Raw genomic sequence first — 12,425 nt, forward strand, 5'->3', positions numbered from 1 at the left:
TCCAAATGAATTTATTGATAATTGTTCTTCCTATATCACTAGGTCGGGGTTATTTTGATCGAGACGCATGCAGCACCCGGCCTGGGGAACGCGGCCTGGTGGATAACATACGGTAACAAAAGATCCACCCAAACTCTGATTGCTTTCACTGCGCGGTCCGCGATCGATACCGCCCTTCTCACGATCTCGAAGGCTCGGAACATTTTGGTTCCTGTGACTGACGTTTGGCTGATCACGAATCGAAGGGTCGACCAAAGCTTGAAACGTGGTCTCGCACCGGAAGCACTGTCTCGGAAAGTCTCTTCGTTTCAGAGTTTCCTGAAGCTCGATATTGTTTTCTCTCATCAAATTTCCTGCTCGAATTGAAATGTTCTCTTTCTCTCCTGTGGGCCTGGGTCTCATCCGGCCGGAGTCATCATCCAGATCCGCTCACGGTCGTGGCGTAGCGCCGAAGGACCTCGGTCTAGAGATTGGAGCTCCGTGATTGGCGTGAAGCACGCTTCGATCCCAGTTCGCGTATCGGTTGTGGGCTCGTTTCGACGACTGGTGTTCGAGCACCTATCGACCCCGTCGCCCGTTGTACCGATGGACGGGAAGAGGAAATCTCCGGAACACCGGCCCAGGCCCACCGCCCGGTACTTCAGAATCGATTCAATCAATAATCGCATCCTCTGACTCATCGTCCGTTCGTGCGACGATCTTTAAAGGATTGTTGTGGGGGCTGCTGCGGTAATTGTCCGTCTTGGTTACGATTGTTCGATGAGTCGAGGAGCGTCGCTCGGAAGTTTCCGTTCGGTACGACCGAAGCATTGGCGCTCTGGTTGCCCATGATGCGGGCCCTGGCACGTGCGTACTCGTCTTGACGCTGCGCGAAAGTCTTAGTGCTCGGAGGGTTCTTCGGCGCCGATTGTCCGTTCGCGTTACTCAATGCAAGTTCCTTGTTCGTTGCGATTCTCGGGCTCGCGGTTTCTCTCTTCAATATCCGGACCATGGGCGTGAATGGTGTTCGGATGGGCGGTTCTTCCAGACGAACCTGCAGTTGGGAGATAAGGTTTTCAGTATGCTGAGGATCACACCAAAGAGGACACGCCCTCCTCGAGAAATCGAATTCAGAGGATTATCATAAGCATCAGAGTCATTATGAGAATAATCAATACAGCAAACTGGCCTGGACTTTCGGAGCTTCCTCCATATCTTTCTCAGAATCATTCGTGGCTCCTTTCGGGGAGTTTTTCATGCTGAGCTTCTCGATGGCCCGATCTAACGACTACAGGAGAGAATGAAAAAAAAACATGAAATGACCAGCCGATGCTCAATCGGTCGAACGAGCCAAGATGTCAAGAATATCGAGATCGACACAAAATGTGCGGCCAAGCGAGAAACATCTAGTCCGGAAAAATACTCGCTCCGCGAGTCAATCTCGATCGAGTCTCGGATGAATCATCACGATCGAGCGCGTGTCTGTGAAAACTGCTCGCAATAATCGCCTCGTGCTCCCAGAACAGGAATACTCACGCCATTGTCGATCATTCGCTCCCAGTCGTCGTCGGCCGCTGGCGATTCCTTATTGCCGTTATTTTTACCCATTTTCGCTTCATCGGTGGCCATCTGTGAGTGTCGGGTTAAGGCAGGCGGGGTGGATTCTCACAGTTTCGGACGTGGACTCGTGGATCGCGATTACTTGATGGAAGCGTTCTCCGTTCAGGGATATCTCTGCTCCCCGAATTCGCAGTCTATGTCCGCCCGACAATGTCACGCTGCTGCAGCTGCTCCACCTGATTTTCTTCTATCAAGCGTGTGAATCGCGGCGGACTTCGGGAAGTACCGATTCGGGACGGATGGCGGCACCGCGAGTGGAGGTGTGTAAGGCAGTGGCGACGTCGTCTCGTTTTTCACCTCCAACTCAGCAGCGGCACTCGACGACGACTTGGAATGAGTTGATGTGGGAGAGTTGCACACAACAATATCACCAGCTTGCAGCACCACCACCGAGCAGCATATCACCACCACAACACAACGATGGCACGGCCCCTCAGTAGATATTGGGTTCGGATCGACTGCTTATACGCCCTTATAGCGCTTGCTGTGAGGCAGCAGTTCTGCATAAACGCCGTGTCGGTTCGAGAGGGACTTATTGGGCTTGATAAAATCGAATCTTTCTGCATGTAGTCAGTCGGAGATGATGATGCCGATGATCTTTACCTCCTCACGGAGGACCGGCGGGCGGTCCTCTCAACTATGGTCGCATATCGACTCTCCAATCTTCAACGGCTGTACCGGAGGAAACGTCCGATCAGAACAGCCCGGCCCATCCTGTTCCGAGACGCCTTGCGGAGGGGAATCGAGCTGTCTTTGCCTAGAAGCTGATATTGTCATCGAGCTATCAGATAGGAATCGCAATCCGACGATGCGGCGATCCTTTATCGTCAGTCTCATCCGCTCCGACTTATCGGGGCACCGGAATCCTCAGAGCGGCTCCTCGCTTGCTTCGGATGACAAATTTTTCGATCAATTCCTCAACGATCCAAACTCATTCGGTCCCTCCATGGTTCACCAACTAGTGAGCAATCGCCCTCATTTCTCGCGATCCAGGCTCTTCAAATCGGGGCTATCCGGCAGGCTGCTCTCGGAGGAACCTGCGCACAGATATGGTCTGCCGGAATGCGCTGCTGACGCTGACTATTCAGAGCGAATTCCCAGAGATCATCTCCAAGCCTCACGATCCTTCGGCGCAACTCGAGTGGTCCTGTCTGGTTTCCCTTTAACAACATCCTCTTCTCGCGAATCGATTCGAGATCGACCGCAAATGATTTCTAACGAAGTCACCCGCCCAGCAGTCAGTCGAGCTTCCAATGACTCCAGAGACGACTCTATCTCTGTGAATCCATTCCATCCGATTGGAGCCTCTCAATGCAGAAGAAGAACGATTTTGGTCGAGATCCACGCGTGCATCCGGCGTCTGAGAGTTGGCAGTCTGCGTCAGTCCCGCTTGTCACGCTCTAGACTTTAGACAAGTGTTTCCCATGAGCCGGAAAGTGTCTCCTCGGTGGGTCACGGCGATATTCCAGGGGGCCGCGGGACTTCCGGAGTCGTTCGTACTACAGTGGAATCCGCTTAATGGGAGCACATCGGGACCGAGCCATCTCGGTACCAATGAGCGGTTGGTCCGACTCACAGCAATGATTAGGAAACCTCATTTTCCCGAATGAGGTACCCTGGTCAAATCCGGCTTCCGATCCGATTACCCGGTTGTCCCAATAAGCGAACTTCACTGTATGGATTCAAGGCTCATAGCGAGATGCATCGAAAGCGGAATTCGCACAGGGAGACCACCCGAGTCGGTGGTTTGTGGATAGACTGATGCTTTCAGACCATTTACCCCTCCAACGTCATGTTCCTTTCTCTGAGTGAGACGACGGCTCCCCCCAATACTTTTTGTGTGCTGGTGGGCCACGGACAGCTCCCGGGCTACCGGGGAAACACGCGCGGGAAACAGTTCTCCACACCCTCGTGCTGTCTCGAGATTCTTCCCTCTTGCGATTCGGAAACCGTCCGAGACACATCGATCGTCTGCTGTTTTCGCGATGGCGCGGCAGGATCCCCCCATGAGGTCAGTAGAGACTCGCCCGATTCGGAGCTTCACCGTCCATTCTCGATTCTCGATCACTGCAGCGGAAACCTTGAACAGTCACCGAGGTCATCAGTCCCCGCGGTAATAGTTTTACTCAGGTGCACATGAATCGCTCCGGATTCTCTCAGAGAAACTTCGTCGCGGAGCGATCCCAGCAATTTCAATGTGATCCGCTTCCTGCAACCGCTCCGAATCTAACAGTAGATATCAGCATATCTGTGGTATCGTTCAGAGCAAGAGAGAACAACGATGGGCATACTATGGTCTTCAGCGGCGAGCATCGTCACCGGGAGACCGGTTCGAACTATGAGGGAATTCCGTTTGCCTGGAGGGCAGAGGGAATCCTGCACGGGTGAACTTATAGAGGAAAATGTTTATCAGATGAACCTCAAGAGAGGGAAAACTGAATTCGAAACGAGATTCAGAGGGAACACTAGTCCCCTGGTGAATATTAAAGATAACTTCTCTATCGTGGGCTTCTTGTGCAGCGGGGCATGGGGCAGCGTTTACAAGGTCACGAACCTGAACGACCGGACGAAATGCGCCCTGAAGGTTATGAAGAAAGAGTGTTTCAGGGGCGATCGCACACCGCTCAAAAAGGTCGTGATCAACGAAAAAAGATTGCAGTGGGCTCTGGTGAACCAATTCTGTGTCCCTCTGTTCAGTGCTTACCAAGATTCAGAAAATCTGTATCTGGTGATGGAGTTTGCAAAGTACGGGGAACTCGAGAGATTTTGTCGCACACCGAACACGATGAGTGAAAACACAATCCGAATTATCGTTGGTCAGATCATCCTTGGACTTGAATATTTGCATTTCTGCGGCGTCATATACCGCGATTTGAAGCCCGAGAATATCCTCGTTTTCCGAGACGGCTATCTGAAGCTCGGAGACTTCGGCTTGGCGAGACCTCTCAAAGGGCGAGCAACCACTTTCGCCGGGACGCCCGAATTCATGGCCCCAGAGATGCAGGGACCTAGGAGTTCTTATGGGCTCGAAGTGGATTATTGGGCGCTGGGAATAGTCATGTACCAGCTTTTTTACTTCGATCATCCATTCTCAGATGGTAGTAGATCGCGTGATCAACTTTTCCGGAACATCAAGGAAAGGGCCCTGACCTTCCCCGGAGTTCGGGAGAACGAGGCCCTGAGGCCGAGGGACGAATTTCTCAAGGGTTTGCTCGACAAAGACCCCAGGCGTCGCCTCGGGATACATGGCGGCGACCTTAAGAAACATGAGTATTTCGACGGCTTTTCTTTCTTCAAACTTCAGCGCAAACAGATCAAGATCAAAGTACTTATGGGTCCGGTGCGATGCGAACCAGTCGCGGGCCACGAGTTCCTCCCTGAACCTGGCAGGAGGCAATCGATGAATTACTTCGACAGTTTCTGATGTGCCGGAAGAAAGGAGCACGCTTTCCCCCGTAATGCAGGACAGAAATTCGAGAACGGGAAAGGGTGCCTCCTACCATTTTGCTTGAGCCTTAACCTGTAATCGGAGGAGCAAGCTTCACAAATCGGGACGTCGCGTTACAAGCACCTCGCATAAAGAGTGGTACAGATGAACCACGTTTGATGTCTCGGAAACGAAGCTGGCTGTGGATAAACCCAAAATCAAGCGCAGTCGGATAAATACTGAGCCGAAAAAAATATTTTGCATTTTCCATTCGGAGATCGGTCGGGCGATCGCCCCGGCGGTGTACTCATCGGGTATGCATCGATCGTCCGGAACCCGATCGGTGGAACTGATTGTCATTCAACACCCCTATGGGAGCATTGCGTCCCTGTACTCATTCTTGTTGGCCAAAGCTCACCCGTTAGCGCGACGGATCGTGTCACTCCCGGTTTCGCCGCCTCTGATATCGGTCTTCCGACGCCGCGCCGGCGCCGTCAGAATCGGGAAGTACATCCATCCAAATAAGCATAATCGTAGCGAGGATTCGGTTCCCCCTAACGTCGGGAGACCTCGTATGTCGGAAGAGCCGAGGAACGAGACTCGAGACCGCTCTAATAGGAGATACGGGACATCCGCTACTTGAGCTCCGGTCTCGGTTGAATAATCGTGGAACTTCCGAGTCTGCAGTCGCTGAGGTACTGAGTCCTGTTAGATTGCTCTGCTCCCGCGTCCCAATTAACCTGCAGCGTCCATGTACCAATATAAAGGATGGGTGTTTCGAGCCCATTTCGATCGCAGCGTCGCTCCGGTTCACATAAAACATGGCTTCGGGTGATCCGAGCAGGCACGGCATGAATCCTAAAAGCCTCGGAGGATTCAGTCGCATGAAGATCATCAAGCAGCATTTTGGATCGGCAATCAATGACTCGCATAGGGGGGAAGCGTATGGTTTGACGTGAACCGAGATCTGGAGGCAAAGGAGTTCACGGAATCTGAGGGAGGGCTGCCGATTCTTTCCAAGGAAGGACGTTCACTTAGATGCGTAGTCGAAAGCAGCCTTGCCGAAATCCAATCGGCGTGACGGCTCTCTGCCATGACCGTGGCGTGGTGCATGGAAGAGCGAGATGGAACCAGTGCCCAAGGTCGTCCGTTTCAAAAGGTGGAGGGCGAGACGGAACGACTAGACGTGATGGACGCCCGCTTTTAGAACCAGGATTCCAGAGCGGAAAGCTGTGGAGTGTAGGACGGAGAGTCACCACTGAGGCTCCCCGAGGCCTAATTCCTATGAGGGAGTGCATGAATATACACGTAAACTCTCGTTTGACAGTGAACGGACTCTGCGTCGTTTTACGGATCCTCAGAGCGTCGGCCGTTTCAATTTTCTGACGTTGAAGTCCAGGGGACCAAGAGCCGGGTTTCAAATTTCGCTTCATGATTCGAGCCCGCGAAACGGCTCTCTATGGAGGCTCTCAAACCGCGACAAGAGGATTTGGCTGTCCAGGACCCATTTCAATCAGGGGAAGCCCCTCTTGTACTGGTCGCTAATCGGTCGTCTAGCATCTGGCAGAATGACTGCTCAAAGCTGATAACGTTCAGCGGAGTGAGCTGATACTCCGAACGTACTTGTAACCGAAAATCGTCACCAGTGGCTTGTGGTCAGTGTCCGAAGTGAAGTTTCTCCCATGGACGTGAGATTCCCGAACTGTACGCACTAAAGCCACTGCTTCCTCTTCGATCTGACTGTCCTTCATTCCAGTTCGTGAGAGTGACCTAGATATGTGCATTCCGAGTCTTGTCGCTTGTCCCTGTGCCATCGGGTCGGTTAGAGACTCGGGCAATCGTTCGGTCCATTCTCAGACACGCTTTGCGGAACGAAGCCCCCTCCCCACTTTGGCGTTCGACCCTGATCCTGATATCCCAAGAGACCCCCATTCGTCGACGGATCGATGTCGATGAGAGGAAAGCCGATCGGCTGATTCACTGCACCCATCGCAGGTATTGACGTGGGGAGCGTACGCGACGATTGCACGCGGCTTTTTCTGCATGCCATAGTATGGATGGGATTGAGCGCCCGAAACGATAGTCATGGCGCGCCTTGGGGTTTTGGCAATGCACGTGAATCGTGACGCCCAAGATTGGTGCTCTCGTTATGACGTGTCTCTAGCTGAGCTTGCGACTTCGCAGGCCATCGTTTTAAGTGAGCGGTAGAGAACGAGATAACCCGCGCATCCAACGATCGAATGAGCATCTACGGTGCGCTCCATGTCCGTGCCCCTCTTGTGCTGGATGTTATCGCGGAGAGACATGTAGCTTATACCCCATACCCATACAATATTCTCAAGGCTCGTATATGGATATGCATGCTGACTCTCCGGGTATCCGACAGTCCGAGTGTAGACGGTCAATCGTCTATCGTCTGGCGAGTGCTGCTCCCGGGCGCGAAACAAGTGCTACAAGGGTAACTTTCAATGGTTTACCCCAAGCACCACTAACGATAATTAAGGATCAGTTGGTTTCAATGAGTTGTCAATATTCATTACACGCCTCACACGAAAAGAATTTGGCAGTTCTGTCATACATGGACTTTGCAATTTCTTCCCCGTATATTCGACATCGAGAAAAGTAGTGTGGAGGGTCTTTCCCCGCCGCCTTTTCTATGATCTCCTCCCTCGGATAGGCTGCAACAACCCTCGAGGGAAGTCACATAAATTCTGGAAAGTCGGGAAGTCTGCGAGTTTTTGAGGAATCAGTTTGGAGCTTCAATGAGAGGCAATGCGTGTGCATGCGAGAGTTGGGAACGGCGCGCAGCGGCTGTCGGTAGCGAAGATGTCGGTCTGCTTTCGTTGGTCTGATGAAGACAACGAAGTTGTGGTTTGTGCGCTGCGCCGCTGCGTCGTCGGGAGCAGTCGTGGCTCGCGGCTGCCGTAGTGCCGTATTCCGTGATGTGTATGATCGCGCTCTTTGCGTGAAGTGAGTTCGTGGCCTCGGAGCAAACTCACCGAAAAGTGTTCGGAGCGTGAGCGAAAAATGAAAAACGAAAAGCGAAATCAGTGCTCCTTCTTCGGAAATAGGGAAACAGTATCCTCAAGCGTGAGTGTTTTCATCAAATCACTATTAGGAATAGCTCGCCGTATCCGTCTACTCGATCGGAGTTTGGACTCATCCCGATTTCTTACGCCCACGAAGGCTCTGGGTAGGAGCTAGGAGCCCTCCCTGAGTTGAATAGTAACTCCCTCCCTCCAATTAGCTACCTCGAATCACTCTGCGACATCGTGCGACCGCGCGTAGAATCGACCGAGGCCACTTTTGAGATCATGAGGCGTTTCCAAGCTCCCGAGATCATGATTCATGACTCATGAATGAGCGAGGTCCTAGCTCTGGCGGTGAGTTCTCCGCGATATGGCCTGGGACCGAGGTCCGCAGCTTTTTGTTCTTCCGCATCCTCTTCCTCGCGCCGGGACGCTCGTTGACTTCGTATCCTCCTCTTCAATGCTTTTCTAGGGTAGGGTGGTGTCGTTCCACGCGAGGCCGATCGCCATTGTAGTCCGAGAACTTCCCCAGCAGCGTAGACTGATTGTTCTAGATTCATCTGAGATGCGGAAAATGATCTTGGTGGACCTCCTCAAGTCATTTGCGTCGGAGAGTTAGCCTAGGCCTACTCCGGCAACGCAGCAGTGGAGCGATGGCCGCTGCCCCTTTCGCCTTAGAATTCGTCCACTTCTGAACTTGAAGAGATTCAAATACGTAGCTTCAATGCGGGTTCGTCACCCGATCGCCGATCGGCGATCGGTGATTTGAGACGGTGCGGCGGCGACGAAGCGCACAGCGCCGCGTCATAATGCCCGAAGTGTCGGTACGAATCCGTTAGTCTGACGAAGATAACGAAGTTGTTTGGTGTGTGCTGGGGCAGCGAAAGCGAACGCATGAAGCGGCCGCTCGTGTTCCGCTATGGACTTGATTGTGTTCTCCGCCAGGAAGCGTCCCCGTGCTCCCTGAGCGAATTCACCGTTGTATTCGAGGGCGTGCGCGATAAGCGAAATCAGTGCTCCTTCTGCGGACATACGGAATTCTCAAGCGTAAGTGGAAGTCGCCATCAGGAGTCGCTCGCCGGATCTGTCTGTTTGAACTTTGAGCTCACTCTGATCCTTACTATTCCGAAGGCTTGAGGTTCCCTGAGTCCTCTCTATCTACAGCAGCTCTTCCCCTCTACTGTACATCTAGCTATCTATAATCCAATTGCTTCGCGGTTTTGTTCGACCGCTTAAAGAATCGGCTAAGATCGGTGTTAAGATCAAGCGACCTCTCGGAGTTCTCGGAGTTACTGCTGGGTAGTGGATTATATCCGTCCAGCGGCCTGAGACCGAGCTTCGCGACCTTCTATATCTCCGGCGTCCCATCCCCAGTGACTTCGCGAGTCTGAAATTTCCCCTGGTGATTCTCCAGGGGTTCCACGCCAGCGCCAGCTCCTAAGAACCGTCCAATCAGCGTCCGGTGATTCTTGGAAAATCGTTGCTTCGAAGAAAATCTCCATGCCTCCACGAAGCAAGCTTTCGGCCGGATTCTGTGACGTTTTTTGGCGTGGTGGCTGTCGAAAAGTGTGTGTGGTCGATCTCTGAGTTGAGTCATTAAAGTTCGTTCACGGCTCTCTTGTAGGGCGAAATCAGTGCTCCATCTGTAGTCGTGCGGACTCCAGTGACCCGAGGCTCTGGGATCACTCATGATGATCGAGAGCACGGTCCAATCACTCAGGACACCGATTATCCCTCCGAGCTCTTCCATAAGCTGAGCGGATTATTCTATACCCCTGAGTCGCGGCTCTTGGAGATCATAACCCCTTCTCGAGTCCTGTCTTTCCATCTACGGGATCGATTTCCTTTGGCTCTCCCATTCTCTCGGAGCGCTCGATATAGTTCCGGACTTGACGATCTTGTTGCCTCTCCTTGGTCGTCTGTATAGTGTGAGGCATACCTTGTCTTGCAGCGGAAGGTATTTACGCCCCGTGGATTCAATCGTCCTGCGTCTTGCGATTCTCTGTGGGAACGGTGTCGTTTTACGCGATCATTCTTCCGATCCGAGTTGTCTCGAATCGCTCCTAAGAAAAACCTTGACCAGGCCCCTGTCCATGACCAGCAATCGACTGTGGGGAGGAGATGGTGTGGAGGAATGGCATCATGAGAGGTCGGACGAGATCTCGATTCGATCTTCATGGCATCGATTTTCAGCTCCGGAAATGACGGTCGCACGCACGCTCAGATGTAAATCGCAGTGCTAACAAGGTCTGGAGAGATTATTCGTGAGAGGGGAAACGCCGACTCCGGCTCCCGACTCGTAACGGAGACCTTATCCTATCGAAGGTTTATCCGGACACTGGATGCACCTCCGCATCTAGTCTGCTCTGCATGTCGCTGGGGTACTGGGAACCTTCTCATGCGTGAGATCACAATTTGCCGGTTAACCGAGTATGTCTGTCAATTATTCCGAATTTTCTTGATATTGCAAGCGCCTCCAGGTGTTCAGTTTCTGCGAATGGACTTGAGAATGGAGCTGGAGAAGAGGAGATGGTGCTCCAAAGGTCGGCGTCTGAGGCGGAGAAGAGTTGGTCCTAGGCAAATAATCCTCCGCTGGGATCGGTGTCACCAGAAGCGTGTCTCCCGCGGTTTCCGAGTACAGAAGAGGTCTGCATTGGACCCGAATCGATTTGCGCGTGCCTTAAAATAATCATGCTGAGCGCGCAAGGACGGCCGCTACCGGATCGCGTATCCACCCGGGAATTCTCGCTACGGTTTCGGTCGGATGGGCTCATCCAAGAAGCAAGGAGACTCCCGTTCCGCCCCATCTGATTTCTTCGGAGCGTCGAGTCGAGGATGTCGAGATCGACAATTCAATCTACCTCGCTTTAGCACGTGCCTGCTGTCAGATGCTGTCATTCTTGAAAGAGTTCTCGGGTTTCGCCAAAAGCCATGTTGCTATGGTTCTGAGGGTTCTCGAGCCATTTAGGATGCCCGGCTGAACTACCCCTTCATCCCTAGCCGGGACCATTCCATTGGTCCATTTCTCCGTTGAGAAGATCAATGCATGGTCCGCATTAGGACGTCTGAGCTCTTCGCCATTGAAGAGCTTCGTCATCGACACGCGCACAGTATCCGAAGAGTCCGTTCGTGACAATATGATTATTCAGTCCCTGGACGGAGATCGTCCTCCCCGCAAGTAGAAAGTTGCTTCTGCTTTCCTCGACAGATCCACGCCCGGTAAAGCGCCCACCATTCCCGATGAGATCGATCTCCTCGAACTGTTTGCCTAGAACTCTCACATCCTCGAAGCCTCCTGAGCACCGTCGCATCGTGGGATCCGCCAAATAATTATTGCGCCGGAACGCACGGTCGGCTGGGCCGGGATACGATGATCGCTCGCTAGGACGCGGTCGTCCCTCTTGAAAACTCGGAATCGGTCCCCGGGATTCGAGACCCAGCAGCGACAGCTCGCTCCGTTCGGTGCTGTCGAGGAAGACAGGACAGCGACACGGCGTATATCGATAAGTCAGCAGCAGCATACTCAGTGAGTTGTGCTACGCCTCGTCTCGCTCCTCCCCGCGGAGTTTTCGCCAGGTCCCTCTGACGGTGCTGGGGAAAACCTCCGCGTGTCCGTATGACTGTGGGTGAAATTAAGGAGGAGTTGCGCGAGTGAGGTCCCGCCCTGGGCAGGTGTCGCGTTTGGGTGCTCTTACTTCGTCTGAAGGAAAAGGTTCCGACGTGCGAGCTCAGGGCTTCTGGGGTCAAATAATTCTTCCTGAGTAGTGATTGTCTCGCAACTGTTCGAGTCCGCCTAGTCCTGCCGGAGGTGAAGGGCATCGAATTTCGGGGGTAATTCCTTACCCAGTTTTCGACAATGAAGACGAGCCCTTGCTCCCTCATTCAGTACCCTTAGATCTGCCTCTGTATTAAACTCGTCTAACTTCTGCGCGATACTTCTCTGAAAGTGAGTCTTGCTCCAGGGCCCTATTCGGATATGGAGATTCTGTCGTCAAGGGATTTCGCACTGTTTGAAAGAGAGCAACGATTTGCGTTCGACATCGTTAGAGGCAGTATCACCGTGTTCTGAGTCAGTTGTCATCAACACTCCCATGAATGTGTCACGGGTTACGGAGGACTCTTTTTTACAAGGGAGAAAATTGAACTGCTGAACTCTCGTGAAATATGTCATCGAGTCCTGAGGGCCACCTTCATACCGTAGCCCTTGCTGTTAATGTTAATTCGCCTCGAATCTCGAATCTATCCTCCCAGCTTGAAAATCTCCCTCTCCGAAACAACCTCGGCGGAAGAAACGTGAAGTCTCTCAAGTCGGACCCTAAGCGGGTTTCTCGGAGCTCCGAAACGTAGCCGAAAGGAAGGGAGGCTTTTCC

At 52.8% G+C, this 12,425-nt stretch overlaps 2 protein-coding genes across 2 annotated transcripts; one reads left to right on the plus strand and one right to left on the minus strand.

Annotated features, from left to right (window-relative positions):
- Nucleotides 1-19: 19 nt before the first annotated feature.
- Nucleotides 20-2,044, minus strand: LOC100908524 (uncharacterized). Its single transcript, XM_003745795.2, has 3 exons — nt 1,516-2,044; nt 1,169-1,267; nt 20-1,033 (listed from the first exon to the last, which is right to left on the minus strand). The coding sequence occupies exons 1-3, from the start codon at nt 1,606-1,608 to the stop codon at nt 677-679; spliced, it is 549 nt and encodes a 182-aa protein (XP_003745843.1). The 5' UTR covers nt 1,609-2,044; the 3' UTR covers nt 20-676.
- Nucleotides 2,045-3,880: 1,836 nt separating this feature from the next.
- Nucleotides 3,881-5,023, plus strand: LOC100902507 (cAMP-dependent protein kinase catalytic subunit gamma-like). The gene has a single exon (XM_003745919.1). It carries the CDS (start codon nt 3,881-3,883, stop codon nt 5,021-5,023), a length of 1,143 nt encoding a protein of 380 aa, XP_003745967.1.
- The last annotated feature ends 7,402 nt before the right edge of the window (nt 5,024-12,425 follow it).

The sequence above is a fragment of the Galendromus occidentalis genome, unplaced genomic scaffold, assembly GCF_000255335.2.
Source record: "Galendromus occidentalis unplaced genomic scaffold, Mocc_1.1 scf7180000077485, whole genome shotgun sequence".
Lineage (NCBI taxonomy): Eukaryota > Metazoa > Arthropoda > Arachnida > Mesostigmata > Phytoseiidae > Galendromus > Galendromus occidentalis.